This window comes from Hermetia illucens, chromosome 4 (genome assembly GCF_905115235.1).
Source record: "Hermetia illucens chromosome 4, iHerIll2.2.curated.20191125, whole genome shotgun sequence".
Lineage (NCBI taxonomy): Eukaryota > Metazoa > Arthropoda > Insecta > Diptera > Stratiomyidae > Hermetia > Hermetia illucens.
Window position 1 is genome coordinate 62134720 of NC_051852.1, and position 21206 is coordinate 62155925.

General features: G+C 38.6%; 1 protein-coding gene across 1 annotated transcript in view; it reads left to right on the top strand.

The window, feature by feature from the left end:
• Nucleotides 1-13648, top strand: part of LOC119656154 (putative ATP-dependent RNA helicase DHX57) — a 119767-nt gene extending 106119 nt beyond the window's left edge. Inside the window, exons 5-7 of the mRNA XM_038062488.1 lie at nucleotides 11568-11772; nucleotides 11829-12784; nucleotides 12909-13648. Of these exons, the coding sequence (XP_037918416.1) occupies nucleotides 11568-11772; nucleotides 11829-12784; nucleotides 12909-13471 (1724 nt within the window). The 3' untranslated portion in view covers nucleotides 13472-13648. The remainder of the gene's footprint in view (nucleotides 1-11567; nucleotides 11773-11828; nucleotides 12785-12908) is intronic.
• Nucleotides 13649-21206: the final 7558 nt, after the last annotated feature.

Below are 21206 nucleotides of genomic sequence, written 5' to 3' on the forward strand. Positions count from 1 at the left end.
GGTGTTGCTGTAGAGCATACCAGATGAGTTCATGTATGACACGGTCCAACACCTTCTCTAGTAACCCCGCATGGTGTATATTTGAACGATTTTGCGAATATGGTTGTCATGAATGCAGTTCAAAACTCTTGATGGTATAGGGCAGCAAGCGGATCAAACGGTAATTTCAACATTGCACTGGACTACTTTTCTTTTCCATATTGGACCTGTGCTACTTTAGTTTAGTTAGATTGTGTTGTACCCTCCTCAGTAACCCAATTGAAGAACTCACTGCGCCACGATGTTGGTTCCCATCCTTTCGGTTTCCAGAGCTCAGTGTGATGTCATCAGGTCCTGTTCCTTTCCCAGATTTCATTTGTTTGATTACTTTGAATTGTTACAAATGTCGGCAGTGCTTACGGAAGCGGAGGATAAACAAATTCTTCCTTTAAAATCTGTTCAAAATGGTCAGCAATCGTGTAAGTGAGACCACTTCCACTCTTCACGAAATCGTCACAAATTAATTCGCGGCGGGCCAGTGCGTTCTTCGCGTTGTTTTATCGGTTGCTTAATTTGCAAGACAACAATTATCGGCCGATGTTGATGTGTGGTGGTCTCATAAGGAACTGCTTTCCAGACAGTGACAGTGATAAAATGTCGGCGTCTTATGGAAATATATTTAAGTTGCGTTTTACTGTTCTCACAATAAAATGTGGGAAGATGAGAATATCGCTTGATAAAACATGTATTGACAAGTACGAGGTCGTGAGTGTACACAAAATCGAATATAAGGTCGCCACTCTCATTGCGTGTTCTATTGCCGTTTGCCTTTTCACCCGCATGACCATCAAGGTCGCCTCCAACAGTGATATAGGCATAAGCAGGCACGTATAGGTTTTGGCATCGAGAAGTCGCCAGAAGGCATTTTTCTTGGCAACAGGTTGACCTGTCTGGTTCTCTCCGAAATTTTCTTGGTCTAGTTCCATCCAGCCAACTAGAATTTTGGTTACATTATTGTAGTGGAATCTCGTGGTTCATTGTATATATCGTTAAGTTACCTGTTGTATCCAAATAATCGTATATTGCGGGTATGACTTTCAGAATACTCAAGTTCTCTCTCAATAAGTTTAATAATTTTTCAAAAGCCTGAATTAAAGTCCAAGTATTGCAGACGGAACACAACATTTGTCCAGTGAATGTTTTATGGAGGCAGGAATTCAAGAGTTAGGTCATAAATTTAATAATATCATTTTTGTCGTAATTGATTTGCATCATCAATGCTAATTAGAGTTTGTTCGGCTCCAAGGACGAAGTGAGATATGAAACCCACTTGTGCTGACCTTTTTTAAGGTTTTGTCTAAAGCAAAACCTTTTTAAAATCAATTTACTGTCTGTCTGTCCCTCTGTGCGTCTGTCTGCCGCACACATTTTTTTTCGAGAACGGTCTTCTTTGTTGAAATAATATTTATTTCTTGATTCCAACCATACATTCGAGGATTCAAATGTATTTCATTTTTTAAATCTAGTAAATTATTTACATAGTCCTATGCCATTGCCGGGCAGTTTCTGTTTCATCATTATTTTTTATTTTTACATTTTCAAGATTTTGTTTGCAAAACAAAACCTTATTTAAATCGGTTCAATGTCTGTCTGTCACAGGCATGGGCACAGATTGACACGAAATTTGGTGAGAAGGGACCTTCAGACATGCAGCGAGCGATATCCTTCTACGTTGAAATTTAGGTTCCCCATACATGTAAAAGGGGGGTGCAAAAATTTTTTCCACCAAACATAGTCATGTGGGGTATCAAATGAAAGGTCTTAAGTAGTACTTTTTGAAGCCATTGTTAGTTTTGAAATTTGCTAAAAAGGCGCGGAGTGGGAGGGTGGAATGTGATGATTTCTTTAACGGACATTCTCAGAAACTACTCAACCGTAAAATCTGAAAAAAATCACGAAGCTGCCTCTATATGGTGCCCAGGCCTCAAAATACTCTCCTTATCGATATCTGTGCAAATTAAGTTAGTAATAGTATATTATAATACCATATTTTTGGGAAAATTGAGTAAAACCCCCCTGAAGTTTACCTCAGAGTTATATAAGTTGGTAGTAGTATAAAATATAATATGAAGAATATTATCTCCAAGTTTGATCAAAATCATACTATTACTAACAAAGTTACAGTAGCTCAAAGTTGTCTTTACCGTATAAATTTACAACCCGAAGTACTAAATATGATTTGATAAATGCATATACCTAACGGGCTACGTACAAATGGGAAAGTTCTACACTAAAATATACTCACACAAGAAGCAAACAAAACCTTTCATACCTGAAGCGCCCAGCTTCCGGTTTCCCGACTTGTTTTCTTTAATTTGAATTATGTTAAAGAGCAAATTTTTTTGTGGTGATCAATATTATTTGTTTGAATTAATTATTTGGGTTAATACTATAACTACTTTTGATATCAGTAGAGATTCTTATGAATTTGGGCATTTATCACCAAATTGGGAAGCAGGGAAAGTAACTGCATACATTCAAATGGGCTTTAAAATAGCTTGTAGAGTAAAGGTTTGCACTTTAGTTACAGTATTAACCTTTTGCGAAAGAGCTTGTCCAAATTTTTAGTTTCGAGACTTAACATTGGTTCGATGTATTTCTTCCATATCAGCGTTGGTGGAGATTTTCTTTTTCTCTTTTTCATTACTTTTTTAGGTAAATAGGTACTTTTCAACATAAACTGAAGCGATGTTCATATTTAGCAGTGTTACGTTTTGCTGAATGACCAAATGGTCAAAAATTGGAACTAGCAATGTTACGCCGCCTGCGGTTACTTCGTGAAATAGGTCCGCAAAATTTAGAACATACGTAGAGTATTGTCCCAGCGTGATGGTTGAGGGGGTAGAGCATTAACTTTTCGATCTTGTTGCTCCAGCCTGGATCCCGGTCTTCATGGATATTTGCGTTTGCCTTTGTACTTGTCTCCGTAGCTGTAAATTTATCGCTTGCAAAGCATTAAGTGTGAAAGTGTAGCGCAGAATCAATAAAAATATAATATGCCCTATGTTCCATAAAGGAGTAAACAGGAACCAAAAAATATTGTGGGTAGCGAAGTATCAAGTCGTGTCATCCGAGCAGAAGAAAACCATTCATCTCCGGAAATAATCCAGAAATCTCTTGCCTTTATAAAAGAGCGTTCTCTGAAAATCCCAGACTTTTAGTATTTTTGCAGTATACCAGCTCCCTGGTAGTCACATCTCACGAGAGGTAAAAATCTTTTTCATAGCTTGAACTTAAGAACGCTCATATAAAGGTACCATTTTTCGATACCTTTTTTTCGCTTCCAACAACACTGATTCCGAGGTATACATCGTTGACCTAGGAGGCAACAACTCCGCTCAATGTAACGGATGGAGATGGTTCTCGCAATTTTTGGTTTCATTCACTTTTAACTAACTTTGTATTGGTAATGTAAGTTTAGCTATTTAGTTTTGCTCCGTAACTAGTCCTCACTGCAACAATTCCACTTTTTGCATCGAGCGTAGAATTGTTAAAACAATGAATAAAAACGACCGTAAATGCTTGATCAGAATGATTTATAAATCAAAATCCACTAATTGGAACGACAGAGTTTAATGAAATTTATAAATCAAATCCCACTAATGGGAACGAAAGAGTTTAAAGAAATTTATAAATGGTACACCGCAAGACAACCGTCTATCGCAAGGTTAGAAGCAGAAGAGAACGATCCGTCTCCATGTGGTTCTTTCTGCCCCAAATTCATGGCACACTTTTATCGCAAGTCCTCCACTCCCGTGGCGAGCTCTAAAAAGTGGAGAGTTCCGCGCCATCTATTTGTTCACATTCGCAACATTCGGAATAAATTTCGAATGCTGCGAATCCTGCCGCGCCACATACTTTTACTCTTCACATTTTAAATCAATACTCAACCATTCTGAAAAGAACGTTGAACATATCTGTTGCAGTTTGTGGATTGAAGTGGACGAATGAAGAATTGATGCATCGTCGGCGAATGTGAAGGTTGTCAGGCTCCTGTTTTTGGACACGTCTGAGCAAAGATAAGTTGCAGCACGGGGCCCAATACAATACCTTGGGCGATTCTTGCTCGTATATGAATGCCCCCATACGTAAAAACTTCGTAGTTTCCCAAGAACTTGCGTTCGGCAAAGACAGATTCCAAAATACGATGCATTTCTTTAAGGAGCAACTTTTTGGCGGAATCCACTACACTCCGAACCATACCTCGTCGAGAGGCGGAGTTCGAGAAATATGCCCAGATAGATATAATTTCATATATATAATTATATTATATTATATTATAGTTCCATGTTGTTCGAGAAATCCAAACTGATGGTGGAGAATAATATTGTTTTTAGATACGAACGGCAATATTCTCGTAAGCAATATTTTCTCAAATACCTTTGAGAGATCAGGAAGAAGACTTGTTGGAGTTTTCTTTGGATTGACATAGCTTTTTATTGTGTCGATAACCTGCTTGCGTTTAGAGGACATACTTCTTGTACTGCTCTAGGGATCATTCTGGGGGTTTTTCACTCCTTTAGTGGCGCTCTATGACGGGTAATGGGACCTCGCTAAAGGGACAAATGGCTCAAATAGGCGCTAGGTATATTAGGTTTTGTTTGCATGTTGCATGTGATTTTAATAGTAGCATTAGTATTTCAAGAATAACGTATTTCCCTCCTCAGCGCAAGGTGTCTGGGAACAATTTTTATACACAAGACTTACATATTCTACTTTTCCTGGTATATATTTATCCTAATAGCTAGTTTATTAAGGTGCTAGGTCCATCTTGTTACAGTTCACCAACGCACACACCCCAATTTTTTTTTTCAATTTGCTAGTCGTGGTGAATTGCCATGCAGAAAATGTTAACAAATAAAAGGCACTAAAATTTATTAAAATCGGTTGAGTTGATTCTGAGATTAATAGCGGCGGGTCGAAAAACAAGAAAAACGCCTTTAAAGCTTTTGTTTTATCCGTTGCATATTTTTGTATCCGATCCCTCATGCCTGATTAATCTGCTATCCCGTCTATGTAAGCTAATGAAAGAAGAAATCGATATTTTAGAACGAAAGGATACACAATAAAGGCAATGCAGTTGCGAAGAGTCTAAAACTCAGTCATGCTTAAAACCGTTTTACCTTTAACGTGCGATTTTTTTCCAAAATATTTTAAGAAGTATTTTTTGAAAGTGTAAAGTAGTGTTAAAAAATGCAAAAATCGATTTTTCTAAATTTGTATTGTAGACTAGTACCTTAAGTGAATCTAATAAATTTCCAATATTCAACTTTAATCTCTTATCTACAGATTTTTTGTTGGTTCATGGGTTTTCATCGTCTAATGTGTTGAATTTGCTTTTTTGCTTACCTTACCTACGTTCCTGTAAGTTATTGATGCCTATTAGGTGCTCCTCGTCTACCGTGTGCTTGACCATCATGGATTTTGCAAGCTTTCCAATATTTTTTTTTGCCTGTTTCCGCTTCGCTTAAACGAAAGAATGTAGCACACCTGAGCAGTTAGCGGGTTATTATTTAAATTCCTCATGGTATCGAAATCGATCAAATCTAGTGTTTTTGGCAGGTTAAAGTTCTGAGCGTTGTTTCGATTCATGCAGTCCACAACTATCTTCCTTTTGGGAAAACAAGATGTGTTTCCCAATAAGTATGCTTTCCATCGTATTGAATTGTTCTGTAGTGATTTCAAACTTTTATGGAGTTGTAGATATTGTTATTCTGTCGATGCATCCTGTCCCCCGATTAATATTGCTTGAAAATTTAAGAGATGAAAATTGTTTAAAAAAATTAATCCTAGGGGTACCGGACCCTCTCGTCAAATTACGACTGAGATTTCGCCATCTAGCAGCCTTCTTTGCAATTTGGATTTCACGTTTATGGGGAGAAGACTCTGTAGGCAACCACATTGTTTGGCTTCGCTGAGAAACTGGCTGTTCCTTAAAAGTTTAGTTAGGTTATCCTCTATATTAGTAAGCCATTTGGCTTTACTCTACAGTCGCCTCGTCATAGAATATCTTTTCATATGAGCGTAATCATTGGCTATGCGTGCTCTTTGATTACTTCACAAGCCAACTGAATTTTCAGGTCCCTGTGCAGACCGTCATTATGAATGAACAAGGGAGCGTCTACTATGCTTCTAAGCACTTTATTTTGGAGCGTATGACCTTGTCATCCGCTATGGCTATTTTGGCTTTATTACAGCAAGGTATGTCACTGGTATACAAAACAAACAATGTGGTCGAAGACAATGCCCTGTGGTACATCATCTGTCATTTTTTTCAATTCAGAGTACGTTCCTTCGTATTTCACTTTGAATAGGCGCTTTGATACATATGATTTTAAGATCTCGAAAAATTCTGAGACGAATTTATACAGCATACCTTGGTGAATTTATACAGCATACCTTGGTGTCAGACATTATTGAATGCCTAGAAGACATCGAGAAAAGTTGCTGAGTACACCTTTTTTTCCACTGCATTTCTATCGGACTCCTGTATACCTATTGGGTTGTGAAATGTTTTTCACGGAAACCAAAGTGGTGAGCTGCTATTAGGGTCTCGATCCACAATGATTTGTTTCAGTCTCTTGAGGAGAAGGCTTGCAAATAGCCTGGCTGTTTTCCTGGTTTAGGGACCAATATAACTGCAGCCATTTTCGATTGTTTTAATCTGAACGCTGCATTGATTATTTGTAGCGACTATATTAAACCCTTTCCTGGCAATAATTTCAATATTCTTCCTGTTTATTACAGCCAGGAGCTCAGTTACTTTCATACCGGGTGTTTGGTAATTGTGAACTTTTCTGACTGGGAACACATGTGTACTTAGAGACTGGAATGTATTTTCTAAATGTTTCGCGCAAACATCTGTCTCATCCTGTGCAGAACGAACCTTGTTTCCTATTTTCTTGTTTAATAGGTGGGATTTGTTCCTGGGTCTTTTCAGATCTTCCTTCCTTCTTCCAACCTTCCATAGTGTGCAGTCTGTGTTGTGCTGCCAGATTTGATTTCGCTTTTATATTTGTTAATTAAGGCCTTTAGCTTGTTTGACAGAAAGTTTAAGGGTTTTTTCCTTTCGGTTACGTGGTTTCTTTGCCATAGTTTGCGTTCTCTACACGTCTCAGCAGGATAGTCAGTATATTTCTCATTCAGTCCATAATGAGCAGAAGTGCTTTTCGAAGCCGCCTCTTCCATTTTCATCGTTAGCAGATCTACATATTTCCTCCTCGAGTAGATAAGCAGTGCTGATTTGGTCATTCGCGCAAACGTTTTCTTGGAAGTACCTTTTGAATATTGAACACTTTTTTCGCAAGGCCAGTGATTAGACATTATGTTTCCTTTTTTGACTGCGATTTCCTTACTTACGAAGAAGTCAACAATATAGGATGTTTTTGTTACGTCAGTCGGCCATTACTAGCACAGAACAGCCTCAACTACTTCCTTATGTTGAAATAACTGCATTTCCAGATTTTAGACAAGGCAGCGAAAGCGGATCTAGCACTGTCAATTCGTCGTTCAACATCCAATTCAGTGCCACCGCTGACAGAAACCACGCTTTCTGGATATGCAAGTTGATCAATGCCTGCTCTACCCATTAATGCAGATATAAAGAGACCGATGACTCATCGGACTGAGAACCTTGGTTATATTGGTGTTAATTTTCAGTTCAACTGCCTGCTATCTGTCGACCAAACTTTCGATTCAGTTAAAAATCGTGGTGAAGGGTTCTTTTCACCTCTTCACTCTCTCTTGCTCGTTATTGTGGTGAGATAATATAATTATTTTAAGACGGTAGCCCTATTCGCGGCATTGTTCCATCTCTTGCCAAACATTCCGAGTTAAAAGCGATCAGGGACTTTATCTTGTGTATCTGAACCCATTTAAACCCTTGCTTGAAGATGAACTTCGCAATCCTTTTCCTAATGATAATGTCTCATTCTTAACCTTATCAATATTGCCGTCCCGCTATAAGCTTTATCGTGTTGGCGCTTTAAATCGCATGAGCAATATTCACGAATGTTAAAGTTGATTTTTAAGGTTTTGTGTAAACACAAAACCTTATTAAAATCGGTTTACTGTCTGTCTGTCTGTCCGTCACACGCATTTTTCTCGGAGACGGTTATAGCGATTGACACCAAATTTGGTAGAAAGGTGGGAACTGTGAACGCTCACGCATACAGTGAATTACATCCTTTTACGTCGAATTTAAGGGGGGGTCCCCATACATGCAAAAGGGGGGTGTAAAATTTTTTTTTCATCAAATATAGTCATGTGGGGTATCAAATTAAAGGTCTCGATTAGTACTTTTCAAAGCCAATCTTAGTTTTGACATTCTTTGGATGGATGGGGAGCGCGGGGGGTTGAAAGTGATCACTTCTTTAAGGGGGCCATTCTCAGAAACTACCAAACCAAAAAATCTGAAAAAAATCAGGAGGCTGCCACTATATGGTGCCTGGGCTCCGAAATACATTCCATGCCGATATCTGTTTAAATAAAGTTAATAATAGTATATTACTACAATTTTTTGTAATTGGTTGGAAACCCCCCTTAAGTTCATCCTAGTACCATGAAATTTTGCAGTGATATAGGCTATAGTATAGAGCATGATCTTGCCAAGTTTGGTGGAAATCGCACTATTACTAACAAATTTATAATACGTCGAAGTTATTGCTTCTTTGAAAATTGAAGATTATTAATGTCAATATCACCCGAAAATGGACATATGCATATATTACGTGCTATGTACTAAGAAATACACAAAACCTTCCGTACCTGAAGCGTCCAGCTTCCGGTTTCCCGACTTGTTTTTAACTAGATTGGTCTCCGAATGCTGCATCAATTTCGTGCAAATTCTGAATCTCCATCTTACTCAACCCACTGCCGTTCAGATTGCAATGGCATGCTAGCTCAGTCAATTTTTACTAAATATATTTGCATTGATGAAATTAACTGAGTCATTTTCTAACGACTGGCAGGTTATTTGGGTTTGTGTCTCTGTATGATGATGGGAGTGCTTTTGATTTTAGGTATTGTGGCAAGTTGGAGACATCGTTCAATATCCATACATATCGAACAGCCTCTAAAAATTTACAGTTTGCATCTCGTTCTTACAATTTTTCGCACTGGAATGCTGTTTATTCTTTGAAAAAGTACTTGTACTATGTGTGTACATCCTCGTAGAAATGATATAGAGGCTGGAGGATTTCATCACAGTGATTATGATTACCTCTAAGCCCTTGGCCCTTTTCAGTTGGTAGATGTAATATATTTTTTCCACGTGTTTGATATCAGGCACAATCTTTCTGTAATGATTTACATTTTGGATCTGTATTTTGGTTCCATGTACGTTGACTTTAGTAATTGGGAGAACATGAAAAAATGCGTTTTCAATCTGAGTGTAATTACGCAGTATTTCTAGCGATTAATTATTTGAAATAATAAAAACTTGTTTTTCCTATTCGCTAGTGTTGATTTGATTTGTTGAACCACTTATTCCCTTCATCAGTGCTAACAAGTCTTGTTCTTGCAAACTATAAATCAACACTAGCGAATAGGAAAAACAAGTTTTGATTATTTCAAATGCTAAGCTAAAACTCGGTTTCCTCATTTTATGATTGTCTGTCTGTCACACGTAATTTTCTCAGAAACGGTTATACTTATTGACATGAAATTTGGTAGAGAGGTTGGAACTGTGGGCATAACGTGTAAGGAAAAAAAATCGGATGTATAGCAAGAATGAGACTATAGCTCTATTCATACAATCCAGCAACTAGTGTGTTCAGCACTGATCAGACAAAAAAGAATTAGTTTATACATTTACTATAAGAATATTCATACTATCTAACAGCAGGCGTATCCAGCACAGTTGTCTGTTTGTCAGACACATTATCTCAGAAATGGTTACTCCTGTTGATGCCAAATTTAGTGGGAAAGTGGGAACTGTGAACCCCACGCATACAGTGAATAACATTATTCATATGTAGAGTTTAAGGAATACCGAATGCGCCAATTGTGCCAATCCCTCATTTTCAGCTTATTCGAAAAATCTGCTATCTTGGCTGTTATGTAGTTATGCCCTTTTTTATTCGGAACCACCTACGATATTTACGCTACCAAGCAGCAGTAACAGGTTCATAATGATAAAGGATGTTGTTCCATCATATTTCAAGTTTCAGTACCGGATTCTCTTTACTTACAATATCAGGGTGTCTACACTGTTTTTACACTATTTTCTGTTGTTTTTATTTCAAGTTTTCTTCTGTGAAAGCGAACTTCTTGGTGATCTATTCAAATTTGACCTCCACACCTCAATTGAAATCTTTCAGATGATGAGTTATACCAACCGCGCTTTCGTGATATTTCAGGATTTTTTCTTTTTGACTTGGTTGTTTGCTACCTCTATCTTTTTGTTTCATGTTTTGAAAGTTAGTTCTGTTCCAAGCGAAATCCATCAGAATTACTTTAAATTCGAGTTTGAAATTTGAGAATCTGCCTTTTAGCCAGCTTGAGTTGATGGCTCTACGATGTTATGCTTATACGTCCAAGTTTTCAAGTATGTACAATACTTTGCGGCCAAGAAACTCTTCCCCGGAGAACTGGGGCAGTAGTTGGAATGGTGATCATTCCAAATAACTCTAAATAAACAGCCCTGGAGGTGTGCTGCAAGCATTTCATGTGTATTTACTGGTAAATATTTACGGATATTGTATATGATGCCTTCGTGTCGTATTTAGTCATGTCATTCGCGCATAGGAGAACTGACTAAATAAGGCCTAAGCATCGAAGTCGATGGGCTGTCAGGCTGAAAAAAATCGTGTTATTTTCCGTCCGACTCTATCTGGTTCCTTGTTCAAACCGAAAGTCATTTGACAAAGAGTCCATAACTCAGCATCAAATGTCATCAGCGTATTCAAGGTGTCTGAGGAGAAATGACATAGTCCATTGAAGCTTTCTACGTCTTCCGGACAAAGGAGCACAGAGAAAGAAACCTTCAACAAAAAGAAATAATATCATTGACAGGATGCAACCCTTACGTATTTCATGTAGAGTTTCTTGCCTCGTTCTTATATATGTTTCGTCAGGTTTCTGCAATGTCCCAACGGAAGGCCAATTAAATTAAGGGGCCACTCTCATAAATTACCTAGCTAAAAAATCCGAATTATGATAATAGTGATATCTAGTTCGCCAAATTGTCCCCCGTCCCGTATTGATATTTTCCCGGAAGAAGTTATCATACTAATTGTATATTGTTATATTTTGCAAATTCACTCAAAACCTCCCTTCAATTGATCCTAGAAGTACAAAATGTTACAGTAATATAGACCACGACATACATCATCCAAAAAGCTTTGTGTTGTTATTAACAAATCTGTAGTAGGTCAATGTTTTTGTTGTTTGTTTCGTATAAACTTACTGCATGCTAAGGCATTATATGTGCATATTCATACATACAATCTTAATTTAAATTTCCATTAGTGAAACAGCGGAAACCGGCTCCGGCTTATTTCATATTTGATATATTATTTCACTTACAGATTATTCGAAAAGAACATGCAAATCACTCTTTCTCATGGACCCAATGAAAATCAATCCTGAACTTATCGAGGCAGTTCTGCGATATATTGTCGAAGGAGATCACCATTGGCCTAAGGAAGGAGCTATAGTCATATTCTTGCCAGGTTTAGCGGAAATACAATCTATTCATGATGCGTTAAATGACAGCCAGATTTTCGGACCGAGGTATTTACAGGATAATTTGTATTGAATTATTGGAAATGTCTTAAGAAATTATTTAGGGCAGGAAAATTCCTACTTGTTCCACTTCATTCGACGTTAACCAACGAAGAACAAGCATTAGTATTTCGAAAACCACCGCCTGGACAACGAAAAATAGTGTTGAGTACAAATATAGCTGAAACATCTGTTACAATTGACGATTGCGTGTTTGTAATCGATTGTGGGCAAATGAAGGAAAAACGATTCGATGCTAACAGAAACATGGAGTCTTTGGAATTGGTGTGGGAATCACGAGCAAATGCACTACAACGAAAAGGACGAGCGGGGCGTGTGATGCCCGGCGTTTGCATACATTTGTTTACAGGTCACCGATTCCACAACCATTTACTGAGTCAACCAATACCTGAAATACATCGAGTTCCATTAGAGCAACTTCTATTAAGAGTAAAAACGCTTCCGAACTTCAGCGATGAGAATATTTTGAATGTTGTAGGCAAAACACTCGAACCTCCAACAGAAGAAAACATTGTTTCTGCAGTGAAGCGTCTGCAAGATGTGGGAGCCTTTGATGAAGAGCAGAATCTTACAGCTTTGGGACATCACTTATCAGCTTTGCCTGTGGACGTACGGATAGGGAAGTTAATGTTATTCGGATGTATATTTCAGTGCCTTGACAGTGTATTGACAATAGCTGCATGTCTGAGCCACAAGTCACCATTCGTTTGTCCGTTCAATAAAAGAAACGAAGCTGACCGCAAAAAGAAGGAGTTTGCTATTTGCAATAGTGATCACCTCACTGTCTTGAAGGCATACAAACGCTGGCTTGAAGCGGTGAAAAAAAGTAGATATGCGGGAAAATGCTACGCAGAGGAAAATTTCTTGTCATCGAAAACACTGGAGACGATAATTGAATTAAAATACCAATTCCTGGAACTATTAATTTCAATAGGTTTTGTTCCTACAGATATGCCGAGGAAAAAAAAAAATTTGGAGGATAATATATCCGCAATTACCGGTGAGTATTAATCTATAACTTATAGATGTTTGCGTCGTTCTTACAAGATATACTTTGTATATATTTATGTATTGATTTTCGGTTTCTGCTTTGGAAATAATTTGTTATTTGTTGGTCACCACAGGTTTCCAGCTAAATTGTAATGGTGAGAATAATCGTTTATTAACAGCCATCCTTTGCGCTGCTTTATATCCAAACATCGTTAAAGTTCTGACACCTGAAAAAAGCTATACGATGACAGCGGGTGGAGCGATGCCTCATATTCCATCACCTAGTGACCTTCGCTTCAAAACACGCGAAGATGGATTCGTTGCCTTGCATCCTTCCTCTGTGAATTCTGTAGTCGGTCATTTCACCTCGCCATTCCTTGTTTTCCAAGAGAAAGTAAAGACGTCCCGTATATTTATCCGTGAATGTTCTATGGTGCCGCTTCTTCCGTTGGTGTTTTTTGCTGGTAGTGATCTGCAACTCGAACTGCACGGTGGTGACTTTATAATTTTATTAGAAGATGGATGGATCATGTTAAAAGCGCATAATCATGAAACAGCGGAAATGATACTGTGCTTAAGGAGAGAACTGATTAAGTTGTTAGAAGAGAAGATTAGAGATCCTTGTTTAAACTTATTGAATCATGAAACTGGAAAGAAAATTATTGGAACAATTGTGAACCTAATATCAAAAGAATGATGACATTTGGCTGTTCTGTGTTCAACCAAATACTAATAATAACAAATTGTATTTATTGTTTTTATATACCTCAATAATCGCGTAAAACAAAGGTCGAAAAATTACGAACCTATGCAATAGAACCTATTTTTGTGATAATAAACAGTCGAAAATGCGCAAATGTTTTTTATATTAAAAGCGAATTTAATTTCGACCTGAATTTAACAAAGGCACCAATCAGGTTTGTGAATTTCTAACAATTTTTTCAAATAATCTGACTGTATATAGGAATCTTAACAGCGAGCATCATCCGCAGAAATGTTCGAATAGGCAATCCAAAATAAAGCACAACTACGGTTTCCTTTCTTTTGAATGTGCAGCTCTATTTTTGCAGTTCATAACAGCGGAGGAAATGCTAATATGAGTATTCGGTCATGGAAGCATTAAACTTTTTATATTATAAACATGCCCCTTTCACATAACAAACCACTGGGCGGAAGAAATGTAATCACAGGATCTCATAATTACAGACGAAAATTAAAAAAGCAGTTTCAGTGCGTCTCGAAAAACCTAAACCACGATTTGTTGACAGTGGCGACTATGTTCTCAGTCAGTTTTATCAGTTACCAGTTTTATGGTAATTTTATGGAGTATCGCATAATATCGCAGCTAACCTATAAACAGCTTTTGCGCAGATGGCATAATGCTGGTCGTGCTCCAAAAATTGAAAGAAAGGGTGGTTCCGTGGCTTGTAGGAATTTGTCGGATTGTAGCGTACTGGCGAAGACGGGCGCGTGTGGTTTCCATTCCGCTACCGAAAGCGGGCAGCGCGCCATGAGTCTGCGAAGCTAATTAGCTTCACCTCTTTCTTATTGCAGAGCCTAGAATGCGTCCTGGACATTTACTCAAAGACGATAATAACAAGGTGAGTACCAAAGCCATCGAGGAGGTTCCAACCAGAATAGGATTGAAGGGTGCTTTACGCAATGGGTGGTATTTAAGTTACGAATAGTATTGTTGCAAGCGGGAAAATTGTGATATTAAAAAATGCGACGAAAAGGTACTAAATTGTACTTTTATGTGAGCGCACCTAGGCACAATCAAGAAGAAAAGATTTTCACCTCTGCTGTGATTGTATTTTGGGTCATACCAACGTATATCATGTAGGCAAAGAAAATGAACGTGTCCAACACAAGTATTGGCGCAATAAGAAAAATGAACGGATTCTAATTAAAAACCAGGCAAATTCGAGCTTCGGTTTTCATGTTATCTACGCAATTGAAGAAAATTCCGTTCTTAACCTCTGAGACTGGCTTCTGCCACCATACTTGAGGGTTGCATGTATTCCGTGTCATATTGGCTTACTTAAAAAAACTCAAACAGACTATTTATTTTTTTCTGGGTCGTGCCATTTTATCTCCTACTAAGTGGGCTTATTTTATACGTTTCATGATGCGATAGACTTCATTCATCGAAACCAGTTTACTGTGTGTGTGTTGGTGTGTCCGTCACACGCATTTTTTTCGGAGACGGTTATAGCGATTGGCACCAAATTTGGTAAAAAGCTAGGAACTGTGAACGCTCACGCATACAGTGAGTTACATCCTTTTCCGTCGAATTTAATTTAGGGTGGGGGGGGGGGGGGGGTTCCCCATACATGCAAAAGAGGGGTGTACATTTTTTTCCATCCATGTACCCCACATGGAGAGATGAAAAGTTGTTTTGATTAGTGCTTTTCGAGGCCGACCTTAGTTTTGACATTTGTTGGAAAGGTGGGGAGTGCTGGAGGTTGAAAGTGATAATTTCTTTAAAGGGGCCACTCTGAGAAACCACCCAGCTGAAAAATCTGAAAAAAATCAGGAGGCTGCCACTATATGGTGCCTGGGCTGTGAAATACCTTCCATACCGATATCTGTTCAAATAAAGTTTATAATAGTATATTGCCATAGTTTTTAGTAATTGGCTGAAAAATCCCCCGGAGGTTCATCGTAGCACCACGAAATTTTGCAGTGATGTAGGCTAAAATATAGAGCACGAACTTACCAAGTTTGGTGGAAATCGATCTCTTACCAAGTTGGGTTTTCGTTTGGGTTTCTGTTGACAAGGACCCATTTAATTGAAAAAGTACTGAAAAATGAGAAAAAGTAATGAGGTATTGGTAAACTTCAAAAGGTCCTAAACCAAACTAAACATGTGGTGCTATAAAGACAACACTGGTTAGGAATCACAATAATCTAATCTAATCTGGTCGCTTGTAATGGCGCTCTGATTGATAGTGGTGGATGAAATTCTAAGAATACTGGACGGGAGTGGTGTGAAGATTGAGACGTACGGTGGCATCTTGATGATATTGGTGTCAGGGGTGTCCTTCAACAGCAGTTTATGGAGGGCGCGTTGGGAAATGTGTGTCCGTGGATTGCAAGTCTGCATGGGGACTCATCTGAAGTGGCAAATTGGTCACGAAACCTTACCAGGGGTATACTGGTACCATGGGAACCGAGATAGCTCCTCGACTCTCATACTTCGGATGAACTCCCGTTGTATGTGAGTACAGCTCGGTTATTTGCGGTAGACCCCCTAGTGGGCGTTTCATGGAGGTTGTGCTTATGCTCAAGCGAGAAGAGACCTTTGGGCCTCGGCGTGGTGTTGCGTTTCAACACGGGTTCCGTACTCCTTAGTTCGGTAGAGATTTAGGTATATCTTGCATCCACCAGTATGAATGCTGAGCCATGCACTTGGTATAGACTGGTACCGTTGTTACTTGTCTCAGCGGGGCTCTGATTGTGGTCACAAAATCAATCCGTGTCTTAAGAAGACCGTGGGATTAATTCGCAAAGCAGGTGCTCACGTTAAACCCTCATGGTCTTAACTGCACAATCATTGACTCCGGATGACCGGGGCATTAACCTATAGGGCATCACACCGCCAGACTGGGACTCAACAATTTCCACTCCTTTTCCCTTTTTTTTAATCGCACAGCAGTTTCGTACACAAGGCAAATAAATCGTTGGCTACCTTAAAAAAAATATCTGATTATAGAGTGGGAGCACGCCTATCCTTCGTAAATGCCACCGAATGATTCTGAAGGTCTGCTACTGCTCCCCTTTTCCTTCCCACATCACTCGCTGCCTTAGAAGTTTATGGCAATAAAACGACGCTCCATAGCGAAAATTGGGCACCTCGAAGTGGCCACCAACCTATCCCTTCACATTTTACATTTTAGCAAGGTTTTAGCGGTAATTTCGGAACTAGTAAAGTGTAAAAGCGTGATAGCGATATTAAATTAACATCAACCGATACATAGGGGGTGGCTTTTGAAGTAGCAGTTATGTAGAGCAAATGTGAACAGTGACAACCTGGTCGAATTACGTGAGTACCTGTCTTGTGGACTTAGCTCTATGGCCTTTTTAAGACACGAATTGATTTTGTGACCACCTCAGAGTACAAATAACAATTGTGAGCTGTGCAATATTCTGTCTTGTGAGCATGTCCAGTATTCATATGAAATAAATACACGTGCCATTTTTACAATCCATTAGGCTTAGCAAACTATGCTAAATTTTGCTGGCTGGCTGAATATGCGACTGTTTCTATCTCAGCCTAACTATCAAATCATTTCACAATACATGTCTACTATAACATTGTTATTACACAATACCAGAATTTACAGTATCAGGCCACGCTTCTTTTCCCCAAGACACTACCTTGTTGTGGGGGACATCTGTGGTGGGTAGCTAATACAATAGGAGTGTCCAAAACATGGCAGCTACGAATATTGACTCTCCAAATGATCAGAAGTGACTAGCTTCAAATCCACACACGACTTCCAACAAGCTAGAGTTAGCAGTGGCTTTTCATCTCATATAAGAAAGCGCCTATGTCTAAAAACATATAATAAAAACTGATAAACAAAGTGAAATAATTGACCTAAGAATTTGTGCATCAAAAAAGTTATTATATTATAAAGTTGATTAGAGACTGGAAGGTTACCACCGTTACTTAGAATTCACTTTGATAACTACAGGTGAACAGACCGTAATACAAAGACGGAGGAGTCCTTAAACTGAATGAGTCGGCCAAGTTGAGCTCTCTTAGAAAACGACTCCAGCGTTGAATCAGTAAAAATTCTCTTGGAAGTACATTTCCCGGTGATTGAATTGGATAACTCGAATATCGCGAGAGCGGTACCAATAAAAAACCAAGAACTGCTATACTATCCTTTGAACATTTCAAAACACGTATGATGGATAGCATTTAGCGAAGCTAACGAGGGTATAAAGTACCTACACTTCTAGGAAGTATCTTTCCTAGATGGTCGCCAATTCCAAGTCATAGTTAAGCAACAGCCCTCCTCTCCCTGCATCAGCACTGCTAGAATGCTCTCAGGATCTGTCCTCTATGCAAACCTCTTCTCATTCTTCAGAGCGGGCATTTCCATAAGAGCGGGACATCAAAACATCCCATCAAAATCCTCCAATATGATGACGACTTAATAGCTCACACCTCCATAAAGAATATGGTATGCGGGCAAGCTCGTCTGAATTCATATTTGGACGAACTTTACCTATACTTTTATAATTGGAAACTAGCTCTCTCTGTTCAATAGCGTCAAACGATTGCCTTTCGAGAGAATAGAATGAGGATGACCTGTCCCCCAATGTCGATTCGATTCCAATTCCTAATGTTAAACAAGTCGTCTACTTAGGGTTTACCATCACTATCAATTTATCCAACATCCCTCCTGTTAACAAGGCATTAGACCGTAACCTCAAGAAAAGACCAATTTTCCGTAACTATATCGGTATATTTAAAAGCGACGGTTTTACATATTCAACCAGATGCCCTACGATTCCTTTCAAACCTCGTGTATCGATATTATGATGGCCAGATACGCGTTGGAATTTCTTGAAAGGTGTCAGTCACACCGTAATTCTTTTAATGCCCAGTTTATGAGGACCGAGATCGGCGAGCAATATTTTTTTCATAAGAACCAAATCCCGCAATTCCCTATAACAGTGTTTTCGTCTTTTCGACAGAGAAAGTGGAGTTTTCTACATCGATCGCCACTGTCACTCTACGCAAGCAGAACGGCTCACACCGTTCGTTATCCTTTTCCTTTATCATCCCCAATTCCTATCCCATTTGTCTCCGTCCTCCTTTTCAACCATACGTCCAAATAAACCAATTGCAGCAACCAATTAACTTCGATCAACATTTTAAATTTTGTTAATTCAGGTTCTAAAGTTACAGATTAATTTAGTTAGTTGGGAAGTTCTCTGTTGACAGACTCTATAGTACATCAGCTTTACTCCACTTTATCATACCGAAAGTATGTGTACGTCGTCTAAATCCATTCCTTTAATGAGGATGTCATTTTGGCTATATCTATCGTTGTATTTTCCCCGAATATTTGTTTTCATACTACATTTCTTCAAACTCAACTGTATGCTGACTTCCCTTCTGAACTAAATGGTGATGTCCAGCAAGAAGCGAAATTGATTTTCGTGTTTGGCCTACAATTTGTTGTCGTCAATATACATGGGATGACTGTACAATGTACATTTTGACAATATGCCATGTTTCACTTGGAGCCATTTAAGGTCAAATAAAACCCATAGTTTCGTGCTCCAATTCTTCATTACTGTTCTCAGGAGAAAAACGATATTCGGGTTGATTTTATGCAAACGTAACACTTATAATAACCATGAATGTGATATGGGAGTCAAAGACTGATTGATAATCGATGTAGGCTGTTGAAGTGTTTCAGTTTCGTCGACAATCTGCCCTTTTACCGCAATTTTATCAATGGCACCAATGATGTTGTTTTTTTGCCGAGGTAAACTTTAGTTTTGATGTCTTTAGCCTAACATCTGCAAGATTCTCATCAAATCGTAGTCGTGGTAAATGTGATATTGAATGTGGTAAAAAACTTCATTATAAATTGGGTCGACATCCCCAGTTAGTGAGCTTCTTTTGACTAATGGTTCCAAGGGGTGTGTTACAAGTGGAGTATTTGAGTTGGCCCTTGGATCCATCTGGTAAATTGACGAGTTCACATTGAGCTCAAGTGAAACTAGAAAAATATGCAGCCCATTTGAACTGGCAAATCAATTATTTATCATTTTCACTCAGTACTGATTGGCAACGTCCGATTCCAGAACAGAATTTAGTTTTGGAAAATGGATTATAAACGCGTTATGGAGTCTTTTAGTTATTTCATTCAAACCGTACGGTGCGTAAGTTTTCCGTTCCTGGTGGATAACAGCATAACCGCGAAAATATCCGAGGCAAAGAACAACTCTGATATTGTTAAGCGACTCTCAATCATCTTAGCTACTGTTTTCAGTGTCTCTGAGGTCCCATGAAATGAATTTAAAGTCGTTTCTCCAATTTTTTTTCGAAAAGTAATGAGGAAGCATCCATCCCTGCAAAAGAACTCCAATGCTACAATGATCAACGGTCACCTCTAAAGGCAGGGAAGATATTTAGAGGCGAGGCGTTAAAATACAAGGTAACGCCACTTCAGAAGAATAATTTGAAATAAAAAAAACTTGCCTTTTCTATTCGCTAAGGTTATTTATTGATTTTGCAAATACCGATATTTCAGGAACCACTTTTTTCCTCCAACATCCTGCTAACAATTCTGAAGGAAGAGTAGGTTTAGGAAGATGAACACAAATAGAAACGTCATGCTTGTCCGCCGTTATTTACTTAGACGAATAAGTAGCGATATTCGTAGCTGCTCGCATGCAGCTCTGCGTTTGTAACTAAAGTAGGGATTAAACTGGTACATCGGGATATTTTACATTATCCAGAAAATTGTACGTGAAATAGTGAGAAGAAGAGGAAAAAATACTGATGCGATAGAATAATAAACGCACTACAAATTTTCCACTCATTGCGACATGCTCAAAAAAATCTCACACGAAACAAACAACTTTTTCAGGAGCAAAATAAGAGAACACAATTTAATATGCGCTAAAGCAAAAGGGAAAATGAAACGTCATCGCAATTTACTGAGAAAAATAAGGCAAAACTATAAAGTAAATGGAATGTGTATTAGATTGTGGTGTAGAAAGCTTGTTGAGAAATGTCGGGCAGATTAAAAAACACCTCATTTGAGATGCGGTAACGCGTCAACCACAATTACGCCGCTTCAGCTATCCCACGACTTCCCGAGACGCCAGTACTACTCTACTGTTCTACCTCAAGTGAAATTGGACCGGCCCACTCGTCCAAGTAAGAGTGAAAATAAGTCCCGCATAGCCCGCAATGCAGTTGTCGCCTCTTCTTAACGTGTGATGTATCCACTGCCACTTGCGCCTGTCGATCACGTGCATACCGGTGCCGGACCTGTGCGCCAACCAAGCTCTATCGTTAAGATAGTGTCAGGCCAGTAATATAGTTATGCGGGTTTTGGGACAATTTTCCATGTATTTTTAAAGGGCAATTCATTACTATGGTTTTATGTGAAACAAAACATTATTAAAATCGATTCAATATCATTCGCATCAATCGCATTTCAGGTAAATTTATTGCACCCTATATGACGTCATCATCATATAAAGTGAACTTATATGAACGGCGCGGTCCAAGGGGACGTTTTAATTTTCCTTTTTTTTTGTTATTCAATTCAATTACTCTAGGTAGATATGTGTATGTAAATGTATGTGCTAATAAAGTTTGCAGGTAGTAACCAATATAATAGGCATGGGTGCACCTGGTTACCAGCGGTTATTACTTTACGTACATAACA